Source organism: Pocillopora damicornis, chromosome 8, assembly GCF_964200805.1.
Source record: "Pocillopora damicornis chromosome 8, jaPocDami1.2, whole genome shotgun sequence".
NCBI classification, from domain to species: Eukaryota; Metazoa; Cnidaria; class Anthozoa; order Scleractinia; family Pocilloporidae; genus Pocillopora; species Pocillopora damicornis.
The window spans coordinates 19,817,828-19,836,340 of record NC_142677.1 but is presented as its reverse complement, the minus strand read 5'-3'; the positions used below and the strand labels follow the sequence as shown (position 1 = coordinate 19,836,340).

General features: G+C 38.3%; 3 protein-coding genes across 5 annotated transcripts; 2 read left to right on the top strand and 1 right to left on the bottom strand.

Annotated features, from left to right (window-relative positions):
* The first annotated feature begins 3,314 nt into the window (after window positions 1-3,314).
* Window positions 3,315-17,040, top strand: LOC149041754 (TNF receptor-associated factor 5-like). 3 transcript variants are annotated; one of them, XM_089213764.1, is made up of 5 exons: window positions 3,315-3,381; window positions 13,770-14,228; window positions 14,773-14,953; window positions 15,333-15,571; window positions 16,075-17,039. In XM_089213764.1, exons 2-5 carry the CDS (start codon window positions 13,780-13,782, stop codon window positions 16,250-16,252), a joined length of 1,047 nt encoding a protein of 348 aa, XP_089069890.1. In that variant the 5' UTR covers window positions 3,315-3,381; window positions 13,770-13,779; the 3' UTR covers window positions 16,253-17,039. The 3 variants fall into 3 exon arrangements, with proteins under 3 accessions (XP_089069890.1, XP_089069889.1, XP_089069888.1); XM_089213763.1 differs by lacking the exon at window positions 3,315-3,381 and adding an exon at window positions 8,645-9,374 and having other exon boundaries at window positions 16,075-17,040; XM_089213762.1 differs by lacking the exon at window positions 3,315-3,381 and adding an exon at window positions 12,721-12,811 and having other exon boundaries at window positions 16,075-17,040.
* Window positions 4,782-8,716, bottom strand: LOC149041756 (uncharacterized). Its single transcript, XM_089180919.1, has 4 exons — window positions 8,532-8,716; window positions 8,223-8,267; window positions 5,505-5,571; window positions 4,782-5,029 (listed from the first exon to the last, which is right to left on the bottom strand). Exons 1-4 carry the CDS (start codon window positions 8,631-8,633, stop codon window positions 4,782-4,784), a joined length of 462 nt encoding a protein of 153 aa, XP_089037045.1. The 5' UTR covers window positions 8,634-8,716.
* Window positions 10,287-12,532, top strand: LOC149041755 (uncharacterized). Its single transcript, XM_089213765.1, has 3 exons — window positions 10,287-10,461; window positions 10,777-10,822; window positions 11,112-12,532. The coding sequence occupies exons 1-3, from the start codon at window positions 10,302-10,304 to the stop codon at window positions 11,869-11,871; spliced, it is 966 nt and encodes a 321-aa protein (XP_089069891.1). The 5' UTR covers window positions 10,287-10,301; the 3' UTR covers window positions 11,872-12,532.
* Window positions 17,041-18,513: the final 1,473 nt, after the last annotated feature.

Genomic DNA, 18,513 nt, shown 5'->3' with positions numbered 1-18,513 from the left:
GCCCTCTATAATTATGTTCATGTTTTTTTATCCATTAAGTATTTAGTGGTTATGATTAATCAGCTGGTAATCATGCGTATTTATCAATTATGAATTTTAATAAATTTTGCAAATAACATGTGCACTTTACAATGGCATGTTGAAAGTTATCTTTAAATATGTGGTAGAAAGGGAACGTCAAAGGAGGAGAGCATTTTGTTAGACACTAACATACACCTGTTTCAACAATAAAATGAATGTCCCATCCCTTACCATATCTCTTTTAAATATTCTGGATTATTCTCATATTAACGGGGAAGGGGTTGAGGGGAAGAGAGGTTAAGACCCAAAAAAGTTGCGTCATCATCTGGTCACTAAGTTTCGTAATTTTCGGTAGTTTAGCAGCCACGAAATAAGAAAGAATAGAGAACCCATTTATGGGCGATACACAAGTGTAAGAAAGCGTTCTTACCTAGTTCCTGCATTACAATGAGCTCGATAACGGTGTCGTAAGAAAACTGATACCGAATAGTTAACATTTCAATTTTTACATTCGCCTGCTTCCCGAGATTTTTTTATAGTGGCAGCGAACTCAAATTTTTGCTTAAGTCCGTTAATCCCAAACTTCATTAACCAGTCGCGTCTTTGAGCTTCTGCAATAAAGTGTAGATGCGCTGCTCCTTGGATACCAGCCTCTCGGTCACTCCTCCGTGGAAAAAGACACGACCCACTCTAGCGATTGGACTCTTTAAAACTTTAGAAAACCCCCCTTTTTTTTTCGTCTCACTCAAATTTTTGCTTAAGTCCGTTAATCACTTAGGTAACTTGTAAAAATGAACAATGTGAATCTTACGTGTAAATCTGGTGGTTAGAGTTTAATATTAAAAATTTGGTTGTTGCAAGCTTTAATTCAATGTATAATGTAAAAATTTTAGATCTAGATGTCTAAAAAGCTGCTGATTGCAAGCTTAAGGACTAGGACCGCAAGAACCGTTCCAGGTGCTCTCTTCTTAATCTGCGTTTAAAATCTAGATTGAGTAACAAAGTTTAAAAGAATCGTCCAACTGGTTGCATGAGGAAACCATTCAATAATTAATTGTTCTCTGTCCAAATGCTGTTTTAAACTTAAGAAAAAACATGAGACAGGAAAAACCAAATATTTTTTTAAATTTTTCTCTTCACCATAGTTTTTAATATTATCTCTTCCCCTTATATCGAGCATGATCTGCACTTCCCCCTCCTCCCTCCCCCTGCCAGAAAAATCTATATCGAGCTCGGTTGCCCAGGAACAAATATTATTCAGCTCGGTCGGACACGAGCTCGATTTGATTCGAGCGCGATTACCAAATCGAACTCGATTTTATTCGAGCTCGATTACAAAGATTGTGACTCGAGCTCGGGTAGGCTTTCGAGCTCGAGTCACTTATATCGAGCTCGGTTGCTCAGGATCCTTCTAATCGAGTTGTGACTCGAGCTCGGATAGGCTTGCGAGCTCGAGTCACCTATTTCGAGCTCGGTTGCCCAGAAACAAATATTGATCCACAAATTCTTCAATTTTCACTACTAAAGAGCATTGGTGTGGTAGAGAATGACTTGTGCGTCATTAAGAACAAACGTTTTGAGGAAGACTAAGGAAAAGGCAGAAAAATTTGGGGAGGGAACATGATTTTCAAGTGAACAGAAGGAGTGATCAGCCCTAATTGACAGGCTCTGAGCGGGGGGGGGGGAGGGAAGGGGGGAGCCATGAGAATAAAGAATAAAAAAATTATTATTTTTGAAGCGGTGGGATAAATTTACTACTTCTCTGATGATCAGAGAATGCAGATGAATGTAACCGAAGAAGTTACAATTCATAGACCCAATGTTTCGACACTCCTGTCTAGTGCCTTCATTAGGGGTGATCTAAACGCTGCGAAAAGAGGTCCTTTTATATGATCACTAATTAGCGGCCTTTTTTTGACGAGGTGTAAATAGGCGTCAGGAAGCAAACCGCCATCGCCACGATTTAAAGGAGCGTGGCCGGGGTTAATATGCCAAGCCTCCAAATAAAGGCGCTGGTGGTAACGCCCTTTGTTAATGGCTCTTCTCTTTTAATTCTTTCACCTTTCTTTTTTCTCGTCTTTTCTCTTTTTTTCTTGCGCGATTGCCAATCTTTTCCAATGCGAGATACAAAATTCTTTCCAGGGTTATTCTGGTTGTTGTCAGCTCATTTGAGGCTTTTTGAAATTCTTCGTGGAGTGCCTTTACGCATTCTAAGTTACCTAAAAATATAACAACTTGGCATTTGCAAAAGGTTTCGGAGTATGGTCTCCCCTATAAAGGACTCTTCACTTTCTGTCGATGAATGATAACAAATTTGCTGCAGAATTCAAGGTGTCATTGCACAGTGGCTAAGCAGGACTTACACTTACCAACGTCATCGCTACTCTTTCAACCATCCACCCTGACGCCTGCAATGAATTTCGTGATTTTTGACATGCTCCTCACTTCTCTTTTCTCAGACGATTGTTTTCTTTGTACGACAAATATTTTATTTTTGGGTTTAACTGCCAGCGTATTTGCTGTTGTTCAAGGAGATGCCATTTGAATCCACCTTGTTTTACTACAAAAAGCAGATCATTAAATCTGCTGAACAATATACTTTTGTGAAACTTCAATCGATCGGTATGTGGGTAAGAAAACAGATACTGTAACTATTCGAATAAACGCCGCGGCGTTTATTAAATTTTTGGCACTTAAGATGCGGCGTTTATTTGAGGGTGGCGTTTATTTGAGGGCGGCGTTTATTCAAGGGAGGCGTTTATTGCAAACCTTGTAACAACAACTGTGAATTTATTGTGTCATTTAAACGTCAATTTAACCAATACAATCAACCGCAAAAAAGCAGAATAAAAGTTATGTCTTTTCAATTTATATGATTATATATGAAAATTGAACTGTCCACTGTATGGCGTAACATACCGTTCAAAATTCAGTCTGGGTATTTTCCCTATCGAAAAATTAATTTTCGTGTCGGAAATCAATTAACAGGGTCCGTTATTGTTGGCCTCTTTCAGACCTCCTCATTGTCTGCTATTTCCCGTGTCTGATATTATTTTCCGAGCCTGATATTATTTCCCATGTCTGTATTTACTATCTAAATGGATTTCGACTTATCGCCGAGCCTAACAAGACTTATCGAGAATCGAGGCCTATAATAACCTACATCACTAATCGAGTGTTTGATCGAGTTTGATTAATTCCTAAATCACGAGTCGGATTATCCAGGGTTGACTCCGTCCCAGACCTCCCACGGTACACCGTTGGCTAGGGCTACTTGTTCACTTCGTTTACAAAAACGATAAGCACCACTTCTTCGCAAGTATTGAAGCAAGCACTGATTTGGAGGTTATGACTGTTGAGGTAGGGTTATGAAGTCTCTAATCGTAGTATGCACATAGAATCTAGCCACTAGTTATGTTATACCTTTGTGTAGCAAACTCTTGAACTTTGTGTACCTGGCACACGCGGTTACATAAGCTGATAATTGAAAGCCGAAACACATAAAATGTACGAATATTGTGAGCTTGTACATTAGTTTTAACCAAAAAAGATTGTCGTATTTTTCAAAAATCTAGCCTTGTACGGCTCAATGAACGTCAAACTAAATATTATGCATTTGCTGTTGCTCAGTAAATGCGTAATTTGACAGCACTATCTCAAGCACGGTCTACGAAAATGCTAAATTTCGGTTATCATTCACTGTTTCCATCAGTGAACCCTTAAAACCCCCAAATTGCGACTGGCTTCTCCTTTCTGCTTACAGCATCACCCTTGGATCAAATGTAAAAGTCAAGACAATGGTGGAAATTAACTCCAATTTAAGAGGCTCCTGATTGTCAAACAAATTCTCCTTGTCTGTACTATAAGAAATGGGATCCAAGGGGATGCAAAGAAGACAGGGTACAGAATATGACTGACAATGTAAGAGTGTAAAGGGTTAACCACTTGACCAGCTCAAACTAAGCAAGGGATCAGTAACCACTCAACCGGAATCAATGTATAAAGCCCATCTTTTATTTTAAAACAGCAAGGTTAATGACATGTTATGGGCTCTCTTTCTTTTGTATTAATGGTTGTGTATTTGAAGCAAAAAGTTGTCTTGCAAACAGAGTACAATTCAGCAGACATCAGGTAAAAATCTTAAATAAAAAGAACAACATTAAACATCATCATCAGTCAAAATATCTTAATTTACACCTGGTGCTTTGAAATCAAACTAAACAAATTATACAATGAAATTCAGTATTTTAGAGAGGTGATGATAAATTAATTCCCTACGAGTGAGATATAAAAACAATGCATTAACCCTTTAACTCCTAGAAGTGATTAACACAAAACTTCTCCCTACAATACCATACATTATTCAGCAAACAGATAATGTGAATATTCAATCTTGTCAGGTTGAAGTTGCTATCTTGATCTAGCAGCAAGTTCTCATAACTAATTAGCAAGGAAATGAGTAGCAGCTAGAGGGGAGAATTAACTATCAGATCTTGGGATTTAAAGGGTTAAGACTCTTGATTTCAGTTCATTAAATGTTGTAGCCAAAATGTGAGGGAGCAAGTTGCAGTACGACTCGTTCTCTCACATTTGTGTTGTATAACTAGCTAAGGTCCATAAAAAGTTTCCTTTTTTCAAGTTTACTTTAGCGAAAAATAGCTAAAAAATGTTTTAATGGAAATACATATATATAGATGGTCACTTGCAATAAAACCTAAGATAGATTTTCCTACTTATTAGTTTTACTTTTCTTTTTTTCTTTAGCTCTTATCTCTTATCCTTCTCATTTGACGTCTACTTATTTTGTTCATTTCAATGTCATCTTCTTTGGCTTTCATTTTTTTTGCATTTAAGTTTGACTTGTTGTTGTCTTCTGGTTTTCTCTTTCTTTTCCTTTTTTTGTCATCTGTGTCTTTTGATTCCCCTTTTGTTGCCTTTTTGTCCAGTTCTTTTATTCTCTTCTTCATCTTCCTAACTTTCTTTCCAATGCTCTTGTTACTATCATCTGCTAAATGGAATTTTTAAAGTATTGTTAAACTAATATGTAATGTTATTTACTTGTATTTCTTCAATCAAGTCCTGGCTATTGACCACACTATTCTTGTGGTCACCCTGATTATAGAAGTTTGAAAAACTGATGACCTGAACTTCCAAATGATGAGGACATTCTTTAATGTATACCAAAGTCAAATAATATTCCAATATTGGGAAAAAATCTTAATATTTTCTGTGTACATCTACTTGTAACTATCCAATTAGAATTGTGGAGCACATCTATTTTTCACTCTTTTTAAACAAGATGAAAAATGGGTCATTAACACCATTTTAGTGTACAATTTTATTAATTTAATTTAGTATACAAACTTTCCTGGTTACTTTACTTTCAGTAGTAATAGTGTTGTTTGCATTACTCTAAAGCATTCAAGCTAGATACGAGGTGAAAAGCACTTGCAAGGCTAGAACAAAAACCAATCAAAACATACCTCTGGTCTCAATGGTGGAATTAAGATCTTTGTCAGTTTGTAAAGGGCCAGTTCCTTTGAATGACACCTGGAAGGAAATAGGAGAAGAGTGGAAGCATCCCTGGCTCAAAGAATCATTGATTACAGAAATAGATTATCTTCATTTGTCTTTCTCTAGGAGAATTTAACGTCCAAGTTTTGTCTAACAAATGGGAAGTTAAGACTTCTCAGCATTTCTTTCAGTTCCTTAATTCTATTTTAATATTAAAATAAAATATCTTTGAAATGATACAATACTACAACTGATAAGGATACTTAAGTGAGAAAAACACCCCTTTATTCCTAATTCAATGAAACAAGTGTAAATCTGGACTAACAGTGGCAATGGCAGAGCCCCTACCAAGGAAAATGCCTTGCAACCCTGAAATAGAAGTTGCAAGTTCCGGAGTACAAATACACCTTTCACTACCAAATCTTGGAACTGCAGGTGAGACCTTGCTCTTGTCACACTACCGCACAGGAACACACCTTCAGCCTCTATAGTAGAAGTTGCAAGTTCCAGAGTACAAAAGCACCTTCTGCTGCCAAATCTAGCAATAGAACTCCAGGTGAGACCTTGCAAAGGAACACACCTTTTGCCTCTATAGTAGAAGTTGCAAGCTCCAGAGTACTTAAGCACCTTCCACCGCCAAATCTGCTAATAGAGCTTGAGGTGAGACCTCTCCCTACTTGTACCGACACAGAGGAATACACCTTCCGTCTCTATAGTAGAAGTCGCAAGCTCCAGAGTACTTGAGCACCTTCCGCCACAAAATCTACCTATAGAACTACAGGTGAGTCCTCGCCCAGGGCTGCGGAGGAACACACCCTTTGCCTCTATAGTAGAAGTTGCAAGCTCCAGAGTACAAAAGCACCTTCTGCCGCCAAATCTAGTAATAGAACTCCAAGTGAGACCTCGCACTAGTTGCGGTGCCACAGAGGAAATACCTTCCGCTTCTATAGTAGAATTTGTAAGCTAATGAGTACTTGAGCACCTTCTGCTGCCAAATCTAGCTATAGAACTCCAGGTGAGACCTTGTAGAGGAACATACCTATTGCCTCTATAGTAGAAGTTGCAAGCTCCAGAGTACAAAAGCACCTTTCGCCACCAAATCTAGTTATTCAACTTTAGGTAAAACCTCACCCTAGTTGTAGCACCACAGAGGAATACACCTTCCATCTCTATAGTCGAAGTTGCAAGCTCCAGAGTACTTATGCACCTTCTGCCACAAAATCTACCTATAGAACTTCAGGTGAGTCCTCGCCCAGGGCTGCAGAGGAACACACCTTTGCCTCTATAGTAGAAGTTGCAAGCTCCAGAGTACAAAAGTACCTTCTGTTGCTAAATCCAGTCATAGAACTCCAGGTGAAACCTCGCAGAGGAACACGCCTTCTGCCTCTATAGTAGAAATAGCAAGCTCCAGAGTACTTGAGCACCTTCCACTGCTAAATCTAGTAATAGAACACCAGGTGAACCCCTGCCCTAGTTGTGCCGTTACAGACAAATACACCTTCGGCCTCTATAGTAGAAGTTGCAAGCTCCAGAGTACAAAAGCACCTTCCGCTGTCAAATCTAGCAATAGAGCTCTAGGTGAGACCTTGCAAAGGAACACACCATCCACCTCTATAGTACAGGTTGCAAGTTCCAGGTGCAAAAGCACCTTCCAACACTAAATCTAGCTGTAAGATTTTCTGAAATACATTGAGTTGAGGAATTTCAGGTGTGTTTTTCTCTAGTTGCAAAAGTACGTAAAGGGACAGATGTCAATGCCCTCCCTATTTCCTTTTCAGTTATCTATAAATGTGTGCATGTGAACCTATAATTAAAGCAATGCTCGCAAAATTGCTCTTGGATTTGGCATTGACAGAAAACACTGTAGATGTTCTCAACAGTAAATTAAATTTTAATCACCAAATGCATTAAAAGACTAACCAGGTAAACTTTGAAAACTGTGTGAAGGGGGAAAAAATGACCAGACGAAAAAAAAAGATGCACTTAAAAAAGTTAAAAACATAGAAAACTGGGGCATTTAAAATAAGTAAACGTGCTAGATTTCTCCAATCCACTTAATCTTAAATGCAAAATCTTTACGTTCAATCTCATACTTAAACATTTTTATACACTTTCTGAAAACATCCCTTGTGTTTTCTGTCATTTAAGCACAGGTGTTCAGAAAATTCATTACTAACTGTAGATGCTTTAATAACATGAATGTTCACTATAACCTTTCAAAATATCAAGGGATGTACATTATAGGCATTAAAAGGATCTTATAAAGTAAAAGTAATCTATTATAGTATTTTATAATAATGATGTTCAATTATATTATCTTGATGAGAACATATGGAATTAGTGACTAACAATATAACCAAGATAATGGTCATCAAATTAATCAGGCTTGTGTGTGTAAGCATCTGTAGCCAAGCAGCTGCTGGCAAATCTAACCCTAGCTAAGGTTTCCTATATCACCTAATCCCAACATTTAACCAGACAAAAAAAAGAACTGGAATAAGTCTGGCTAAAATTACACAGACAGAAAGAATTGCAATCTGCAGGCAACAGATGATACACACATATAGCGGTGTTCTGGTACATGTTATGATAAATGTGGCCATGTGGATGAAGCACTATAAAAAGTCAGGAGAGATGAAATAGAGTGTTAAAAAGCCTCAACTTGTAAGTACAACATGTGTACTTACTTTTTCTGGGGACTCTGACATGAGTTTTTCCATTTCCTGTTCAGACTGGAAGTAAAGAAAAAACCTTCAACTCAGTTCTAGTCTGACTGGCAAAGAATGTTCAAACATGTAGTTCATTTTAGAGTGTTGCCCAACATACAGTGATTGATGAAAACTGAATATTGCTCACAAGATAACAAAGTTCTCCGAATGGCATTATCAAATAATCTGCAGTTTTTGATTGCAAAAAAAGAAACATGGGGTTTGAACCTAATTCAAGGGTTAAAAATACCACACACCAATACTTGAATTGGTTAATTGATTCAATACCTTTTCTACTAGCCGCAGCACCTCTCCAGGAGGTTTAATAGCCTCTGTTGGAAATACTGTCCTGTTTTCCTGTGTCTCCAGGGAAAAGAACAATGGCTGCATCTCAAGCTACTCCCAAGCCAGTCATACACCTCCTACAAGTAGTTAATAAAAAATTGCATAATATGAGCTACATGAGGGGATGTGCAGCAGCACTTTTTAAAAGCAAATCTCCTTTCTCATGTTGTGGTGCTATTATAACTCTTATAATTTCTTAAAATATCAAAACATTTGGATTATTGTGTACATTATTTTAAAGCTGTATTTGCTTTCAAGGTTATCATGCATACTTACTTGATAGCAACCTCCTCTGTGAAACGTTCTTTTGAACAAACCACTGGGCGTGTAAACTTTAATCTTTACACCATCTTTTGGTCCTTTTCTCATCCGATTTTCTCGCAAATTGCGTATTTCTTCGGCCTGTGTCAGAAACATATTTGTTTTCCATTCATTAAATCTTAAGAGCTACTTGTATCTTGAAAAAGACAACATAATGATAGAAAATGTATACCTTTGAAATATTTTATCTATTTCTTCTTATATTATTATGTTTTTCCAGATCTTATTGAGCATGTTTGCTGGCTGTGAGAGTTGAAATGTATGTATAACCCCATTTAAGTAAGCTGCAAAAGGGTTTGCATTATATGAAAGAGTATTTTAAAGCAACACAAATACAGTCTTAATTATTTCAGATATGAAGCACTTACCATATCATTTTTGGGGAGGCTTAATTCTCTGTCTTTTCTTTCTGTAGGTTGAAATGTTGGCCTTGCTGCACCTTGTTGTTGGTTCCTCTGTTGTTAAGTAAGAACATTTTTAATTAAGATGTAGCTGATACCAAATTTAAGTCTCTAACTTTAAGTGTTATTGACAGAAATATTTGTTTGCAGCTGGTTCTAAAAAGAAATCAATTTTTTCATCATTTGGAAGAATGCAAATGTGTTCATTGATACGCTGGGATTTGTATCATTTTATTTTAATGAATTTCCTCAAATGATTTGTAATGGTTGATGCAATCAAATTCTAAATTACTATTCAATCCTTTTCCCTTCTTGCTAACTAGTTTGGTGCATATAATTATCAAAAAACATTTAACCTGTTGCCCACTAGCCAATCAATCTATAACTTGCATGTATGAAAATAAAGGCTGTATCAACCACTGTGATAACGAAGGTTAAGGCAGAGGAAGGCTAAAGAAATCTCCTTGTTTTAAGGTAAAAATCTGTTGAAATAACCATACTTTAGAAGCATCTGCTTCCTGAGCTGCATGGAACACCTCATCTTGTTCTCTCTGCAAAGCTCGTGATTCCAAAATCTTCCTCCTAGCAGTAATCAAATATGTTTAGAGACAATTGACACATTATAGGGTAAAACAAGATAATCTTAAATAAATGCAAATTGGACACTGTAGAGAGTTTCTACGCTTGCCTTTTGAGCGTTAGCCCTTCATCAGAGTGACAGGTATAGTTGATTTCAGGACTTAACAGTTTTTTCTGCGATGCAAGCTTGGTTTAATTTATTTGATTAAAACTTGATCCAAGTTATGGCCATTTTTGGGCAAAATGAACATTTCTTTCAGCCTGACAATTATGCAAGCCTGGGCTATTAAAATATGTCCAGTAAGTTGCTCAGTACTGTTGACAACAATTTTTTGAGCACTATTTTGATTACATGAGGTCTTAAATCAATTTTGTCCATGTATCAGACAAAATTGTACCATATTGTAATATCATGGTGCACATCGGCATCATTATGATCGAGGGTGAATTAGCGGCTCGATCCCTCTACGCTAGAAGATCTGCCATCGCAGAGGCATTAGTTCGCCATGATCCTATAGGTGCAGGCCTGCGGTGGAGAAATTTGACCCCAAGAGTTACTTATAGCGTTCCAGGTAATTTTACGTTCTGAGTTATAAAACTTTGAACCGCAAATCATAGATTTGAATAGATGTGATCAAGTGTGCTGCTTATTTCCATATTGCACCGCATGAAGTATGTGTCGCTAAGAGAATTTTTGCAGGTTTTGATGTCCATTTTTTACACGTCGACCTTAACAGAAAAGGAGCTCATGTCCGTCCAACATTACCATATCTTGAGTATGACTTTGGATATTCGTTCTCGAATAGAGCCAATTACTTTCATCATAAAATAACAAATGATCAAACCCAGGATCGTTGACTTATTAGTGTTTAAAATATATATTGTAGGCCCAAACAGCCTGTGGCACTTGGATGGCAATCACAAGCTGATACGGTAAGTAACAGACCTAAAACATACCATAAATACATTGTTTTTAGATTGCCTGCACTGTTCTACAATAATGCTTGAGGAAAATTAAAAATGATCAGAGCGGAAGACATTTACGTTCCTCATCAACAGCATTTTTTAACATGCTGTAATTCGTCTGTATTCGGGAATTAATACCTGTTACTTCTTTTAATGTATCTATGGAATTCAGTAGAGGAAAAATGCACCATATTCTACTCTTCCCCACTCATAATGTGAGTACCGTGTGAAAGGTGTTTTAAAACTCTTTTCTCAGATGGAGGTTGGTCGTGCACGGAGGAATAGACGGATATTCGAGGCTTGTTGTATTCCTCCGCTGTTCCAGCTATAATAGGGCAGCAACAGTGGCCAATTTATTCTTAGGCGCCACAACTGAATTCTGTTGGCCATCACGGGTGAGGACAGATAAGGGTGGAGAGAATGCGGAAGTTGCGCGCCTTATGGTTGAAAAACGAGGAGAAGGTCGCGGCAGCATTTTGCAAGGTAGTTCGGTCCATAACCAGAGGATAGAGAGGCTGTGGAGAGACATGCGGAAAATGGTCACGGAGTATTTCCGACTCCTCTTCTATTTCTTAGAGAGGAACAATCTTCTGAATCCGAACGACGAACTGGATCTGGCAGCTCTACATTATGTATTTATTCCACGGATTAATGAAAACCTAGAAAAGTTTAAGGTGTCCTGGAACAATCATAAGCTATCTACTGAAAAACAAAAGACTCCAAATCAGTTGTACATTCTAGGAATGCTTAATTTGTTTGGATCAGAATATACAGCGGTAAAGGACTTCTTCGAAAGCAACGTCATAGACTCCAACTATTACGGCGTAGAGGAACCGGATGTCATTGATGCAGCGTCAGAGGTGGAGGAGGCTGTCGTGGTGCCTGAAACAATGCAAAACCTTTCTAACGCGAGCTTGCAGGAGTTGCAGCTACAAGTGAATCCGTTGGAGCGGGACACCAACCACGGCATCTCGCTTTACATTCGAGCAAAAGAATTCCTCTCGCAGCAAAATTAGCAATCGGTGAGCACGAGTTTTTTTCGCTGAAGAGGGTGAAGCACGCAAAAAGTCTTCAAACCGGTTGTGCAGACCAAGCAATGTGGTCTACGATGTTGTTTTCGATGATGTCCTTTACCGCAGTTTATTTCGGTATTTCAACACATTAGGGCAGAGTGTGCAATGGTTTTACACGAGAACAAGGCGGAAATACGGACTGAAGGCGGAGCAACCAAACTTTGTTTGTGTGTGCGTTTTATTTATTTATTTTTTATTTTAGGCTCTACTTTTTAAGCAACGAACTTTTAAGCGCATTATTTTTTTCCTTTTCATGATTTGTTTTGTCTTTCGCGTACGCCTTATGCGATCGATTTCATGTTATGATAATGCCGTGCGATATATTTTGAAACCCAGACGCCAAAATTTAAGAAAACGTAATAACACTTGAATAATATATCTTTAATTCGATTTTTGACAGATAGGAAAAGTGCCCCCACGGGACTCAACTGTCTTTCTTTGTAGCAGGCCACACGAACTGAGAAGTAGATTCTTAGTGTCCTTGGGGTATTCTACTGACAGAGGGTCGGTTTGAATGAATTGGCCTTTACTGAAGCCGAACTGAAGTTTAACTTAATCTTAAGTGGCTTTGTTTCACGTTCATTTAAAAAAAAAATGTCCTTTACCGCAGTTTATTTCGGTATTTCAACACATTAGGGCAGAGTGTGCAATGGTTTTACTCGAGAACAAGGCGGAAATACGGACTGAAGGCGGAGCAACCAAACTTTGTTTGTGTGTGCGTTTTATTTATTTATTTTTTATTTTAGGCTCTACTTTTTAAGCAACGAACTTTTAAGCGAATTATTTTTTTCCTTTTCATGATTTGTTTTGTCTTTCGCGTACGCCTTATGGATAACATTACACCGATAACTAACTATCCAAAGGACTACGAATGTCAAGTATGGTAAGGATAGTTCATCTTTCTTTTTTTTCTCAAAAATATGGAAAATTTAATTTCCGAAAAACTCAAATCCAACCATACGTTGTGTCTTTCATCTCCTATTGCTCAAACTACTGAACAGTATGCGACAACGCCACCAAAGAAAGCGTTCTTTATGTGCAGTAGTAGCTTTCGGTAGAAAGAGTCCGATTGATTGCGAGTCAAATTGTAACAAATTTAGTAGGTCTCACCGATTTACGCTTATTTCTCTACATGCCGTGTTAACTATTTTTAAGTTCGCTCCATGTTCCACATGCCTAGGATTAGACTTTTACTGGTTTAACCCCATCTTACAACACGCCCGACCTACAACGTCAGTTCATTCAAAAAACGTGAGAGTATTTCCCACTATAGCAGCTTACAGACCACGCTGATTGTTTCGCGTTTACATGCTGACGTTGGCTAGCGCGAGGCAAGCTTACGGGTGAACTCATGCATGCATATATCAGGTTTCTCAGAGCGTCATAAAATTATCTTTAGTACAGCAACCAACCAACCGATAGCATAGAAACAGTGAAAAAAAATTTAGTCTTTTGATTGGACTCTTGAGCGCGGGAAAAAAAACCATAAAAATTTAAATGTATGGAATTTAGAACGCCATCAGTTCAAGCCACTCCCCTAAACCTCGTACGGGTAAAGGTAGATTTTTGAGGAATCTTTCGATTGAGTTTCAAAAGTAATCTGGGATCTGGGATTGTTTTGGGTCCGAATTCCCTTCGCGATTTTCATAAATGACACGCACACCATCGTCTCAGCCAACCCTATTCAAAACTAAACCTATTCACGAGTCGGTCGCATTTTCCCGCGTTTCCGGTAGTTTTATTTTTTTCTTTGCGTCCTCTGATTAACTCTCGTGAATTCCTTTGATTCTCTTTTGCGAAAACTCAGAGCAGTCGAAATCCATGTTCTCTTTGTGCTTTAGTGATACCCTGATGCTGGAGCCAATTATTTTGCCGGACTGCGGCCACACGTTCTGCAAAACTTGTATTAGTAGGGTGCAACAAAACCCAACTACCAGCCATTGCCCCCTTTGTAAAAAGCCTATATGGAGCTCCACACAACTGAAGACAAACTTCACCCTCAAAAAGCTTGTAGAGAAGATCGAGGTAAAATGTACAGCGTGCAACGAGAGGGGGAGCATCGAAGTGGTAGCACGGCACACCTGCCCCGATGCCCTCGTATCCTGTTCTAATAGGGGCTGCCAACGCAGCATTAAAAGAAAGGATGAGCCGACCCATAAGGAGGAATGCCTCTACGCAGTCATCTCGTGTGAACAATGCCACCAGAATACCACCGTGGCCAACAAGGAACTTCATCTTGAAAAGACTTGCATAAGGGGAGAAATCCGTTGCCCTCTAAAATGCAGGAAGCGTCCGAGAAGGTGTGGTCACAAAGCGTTGTACATTATCATTTCAAACTTAAAATGAAATTCTCTTTACGTGCGTAAAAGAAAGCATCTGGTGTGGGTATGCAGTTTCTTATATTAGGTCTTTTATATTTGATTTTTTAAGCCCATGTAGACCATACTAGCATGTACGACTTTGAAAATTGTCACTGAGTTCAAGGTTTTCTTTATCTTTCCCAAGTGTACTCAAAGCTTACTGTATATAATTTTTATAGAAATATCATCTTTAAATATATAAATCTCGTGAACTTTGGAAAGCTTCCCTTCAATTTGCTCCTCCGTCCAAGATTAAAACTGATCCAAAATTAGCCCCAAAAGTTTACTTTGCGACTCAAACGCAGTGTTATTGGGAAAATATCCATGACTTGGCTTGTCTTATTATAATCCTTGTCACTTTCAAGAATCAACAGCAAATAATGAAATAAACAAATACAAAATATGAGTTGAGCTGAACAGATGCGAGTTCTTTTCCTCGTTAGTAGATACATTCATGTAGCTTTAACCTTTTGTTTACTCTTAGGATGGAGTTGCAAACCCATCTGCTTGTCTGCGAGGAGAGGCAGCGACAATGTAGAGTCAATGGATGCCAATTTGCTGGCAATTTTAAGGAGATGGAGCAACATAACAAGGACCAAGCAGAAAAGCACGTGTCACTGCTGACAGAGATGGGTGAAAAGCTCTTAGACGTATTACTTAAAAAGGTAAGGCTGACCGAGGCCAATGCTCCTTAATGTTTTCCCCTTCCGATCTTTAATTGTTACTTAATAGCTAGTGTGCACGTCGCTGCGTGTCCACAGATTTTTTAACAGTTCTACAAAACTTTGAACAGATTTCTGCTTTAAAAATCATCAGTCGAGACTGAAAAAGTTGACTGAGTAGATGGTCCTCTTGTTTCCTTTAGAATACGATCTCACAAGGATGATATAAAAATATACTATTTGAGGCAGATTTGGGGATGAAGTGCGGGGGAGGGGGAGTGGTCGAACATTTTTTTAACGCTGTTCAGCTTACAATAATCGCCCAGTGAATTTTCCTTTCACTTTACTCATTATGACGCTGATTTGATTTCCAACACAACAGGACACGAATGACTTGACCAAGACAAAAATGGCACTCGGAGGTTTCTGTTGGTCCATCTTTAACTTCAAACAAATGGCAGCAGATATGCTACAAGCCGGAAACACTGCAGAACCGATGGCCAGCGGAGTTTACGAATTTGAAGAGTGTAGTTGGAGGATGCTGCTGTACGTACGTCGCAGAAAGTGCAAGTTATTCTTGCAGTTGCACCGAGCCGTTCATCCTGTACGAGCTTCATTCAGGTAAATCATATCACCCCCTTGATTACGGATTGGTTACTCTTGCTAAACCCTATACCTATAAGGTTAACCTGTACAAGCTATCAACCTTCTACAAAATGAATCGGCTGAATCAAAATAACGCATGCTTAGTAACTCTAATCGGTCATATCTGAGTAGATAGCTCCAAAAACCTAAGAATCTGTAAAGGGAAATAACTAAAACTTCTTTCTCTTTGTTTTTCCTCTTTTCTGTTGTGTTGTTGGTGTTTTTGGTTTTTTTTTTTATGTTTTTTTTGGGTGTGTGTGTTTGTGTGTGACTGTAAATATATGAAAATCATATATGTGAACTACGGTTAAAGAAATGAAAATGAAAGAGAACATCGCAGTAATAAATACTTCTCAAGCAGCAGTGAAAAAAAGACCTCAGTAAGTAGTGCTCATTACTGCGATGTTCGCTTTCATTTTCACTGTCTGTGCGTGTGTTGAGATAAGAAAAAAAATTAACCTCTTAAAAATTTGTTTTAGAATTGTCATCGGGCTGGCAAACCCAGTAGTCATTGAGCTGGAGCCAGATCTTCGCCTGCGGGAAGGGGAGACCTTCGGGACTGAGGTTGCCCTGGCAAAACTGGAACGAGAGGCAGAAAAGAACTCCGGCTGGCTTTTTATGGAAATATTTATTGAAAGGTTTTCTTTTTCTTTGTAAATGTTTAGTCGTGAAGTGAAGATATGACACACTGTTACCTTAAGTTGAGTGACTGCGATGCAGTGTTCTCTCAGACTGATGTACATCAAAATGAAAGCTTTTTCTATGACCGTCCGCATCGTTAGAGTGAATATTTCTGAACCAGCGAAATAGTATATTGTGAATTTTCAAATTAGCTAGGAATAACCTTTTTTGTGTGACCGACAAAGAATCCTCAGATAACGTTTAAGAGCGAATTTTTTTTATCACCGCGTGGGAGGTGGCACATGATCGGAAAAATCACTATCCTCATATTTCGCTCAGAGATACCTTAGGGTAAGTCTATAAAAGTGGTATAATTTTTTTGTTCAGAGCTGTTTTTATTTTCTAGAAAATCACCAAACACTGTATCGAGCCCCAACCGCCATAAAATGACCGAAATGAAGTCGACGAGTAGGGCAACAAAACCTTTATTCCTCAAAAGCGCAAAAGAAAGCAAGTCTTTCTGAATTTTACCTATTTGTATACGAGGTATTAAAAAATGATTTGAATCTAATAACGGGCTTGTTGACATAACTATGAATTATTGGCGAATATCTGAAAATAGCCAAAATTTGATTGATTAAAAATTACATTTTGGAGCAGTTTTTCAATAAAAATTTTTCCTACCTGGTATAACTCGGAATCACTTGAGATGAGCATTTTTACAAAGTGGAAAGAATGTTCTTTCCATGGATATAAAAATTAATTTGGGGCTCTTAATTACTGCGAAGAAGTAGCCCGGTCTATTTCGTGCAAATCGCAATGCCGCCATGTAAACAACCGCAGATAATCTAATTAGGCTTTTTTATTATCGAAGCCATAATTCCAACAAAATCTTATCGCTTTGACCTATACTAGATTGTAAACTGGATTTCTTAGGCTCACCTGGCGAAAAACACCTTTCTAAGATTGGTTCCTTGCCTCGATCTTGTTATAAAGAGACTTGACAACAGCTTCGATAGAACAGCACTACAGGCGGTGTATACCAAATCACAGTGAAAACATCTCATGAAGGTTCCTGCCGGAAACGTCGCATTGCTGGACAGTTATAACCATATTTCAGCTTGGAACACTCACATTTTACAAGTCTTCCTTTCACAATAAGAATGGAAGTTTGTTTTTTATAGAACGAGCCAGAGCATCCTGACAGATGAAATGAATCATTGACGTTCGTTTTTTGCGATGGTGTCACGCAATAACATGTCACTCGAAAGGAGGCTCGGTTACCAATACGCTCTTATTTTCTTTCCTTCTTATCCCCTATTTTTTATTTCCGGGAAAAAGTTTTAAATCCAGAATTTAAAATTACCGTTGTTTGCATTTTTTAAGCGCGATACCACTCATGCGTCACCCTAGACTGCTAAATGAATTAGGTATATGTTACTACAGCATAGAGGAAATTTCACTGCATTAATTTTTAACGACGTAAAAAAATGTGTTATCCTATTTTGTAAATTGTGACGGCTTGCAGGGTAGACAGGTGCAGGAGTGGAAAAATTAAATTGGGAGTAGCTTTCTAAAATACTCAGCGCTAAAAAAATAAATTAGATTAGGCACAGTTTCTAACCATATAATGAGCGTCGCGCCATAAATTTTCCAAAGCAAACTAAAATGATGTTTTCGTTTGGCCGCCGATTTTTTTAAGAGGTGAACGTACCAAATGGAAATCAATTGCTCCTTTCAAAGATTAGTTGGGGGATGCTGCTCCCAAGATAAGTGAAGTCGAGTTGCAGGAAAAGCTTCTCTTATAGTCCCTCTGCGCTTCTGTGAGAAAGACATCTCAGCACACAAACAGGCTGTGGGCGTGAATAATGTTGAATCGGAAGTCGATCTCATTTTAGCACGGGCATCGATATTCACGTTGCCTTCCAATATTTCGGTATCTCGATATCTCCGTTCATCGTAAGCAGCCTTACGTGAGCAAGATCGAAGCCCTTTGTTTTAGCTGTACCTGTCAGCAGTGACGAACTACATGTAGCTTGAATATTGGTTTCATTGACCAGGAAAACACCTAAAGTATATGACACTGTATTCTTTTCCTTTCTTTCCTTCTTTCTTTCTTTCTTTCTTTCTTTTTTTGCTTTATAAAACCCATTCAGTTAGCTGGTATGGAGGAACTTCCTGATTTCTTGAATCTCCGAGGGTACGCCGCCTCTGTCTTGTCGAGAATTCGGGATCTCAAAGAATGGCCGATTAATTGTTTGATTAAGGGACGGGAAACAACTTTATCCGAGTTCGAG

Coding starts and splice junctions, on each gene's coding strand:
- LOC149041755 (XM_089213765.1), top strand. CDS start 10,302: ATGGTGCACATCGGCATCATTATGATCGAGGGTGAATTAGCGGCTCGA. Junction 10,462..10,776: donor AGTTACTTATAGCGTTCCAG/GTAATTTTACGT, acceptor TATATATTGTAG/GCCCAAACAGCCTGTGGCAC. Junction 10,823..11,111: donor GGCAATCACAAGCTGATACG/GTAAGTAACAGA, acceptor CTCTTTTCTCAG/ATGGAGGTTGGTCGTGCACG.
- LOC149041756 (XM_089180919.1), bottom strand. CDS start 8,633: ATGCAGCCATTGTTCTTTTCCCTGGAGACACAGGAAAACAGGACAGTA. Junction 5,572..8,222: donor TGTCAGAGTCCCCAGAAAAA/GTAAGTACACAT, acceptor ATTTCCTTCCAG/GTGTCATTCAAAGGAACTGG. Junction 5,030..5,504: donor TTCCACCATTGAGACCAGAG/GTATGTTTTGAT, acceptor AATTCCATTTAG/CAGATGATAGTAACAAGAGC.
- LOC149041754 (XM_089213762.1), top strand. CDS start 12,726: ATGATTTGTTTTGTCTTTCGCGTACGCCTTATGGATAACATTACACCG. Junction 12,812..13,769: donor GACTACGAATGTCAAGTATG/GTAAGGATAGTT, acceptor TTTGTGCTTTAG/TGATACCCTGATGCTGGAGC. Junction 15,572..16,074: donor CCTGTACGAGCTTCATTCAG/GTAAATCATATC, acceptor AATTTGTTTTAG/AATTGTCATCGGGCTGGCAA.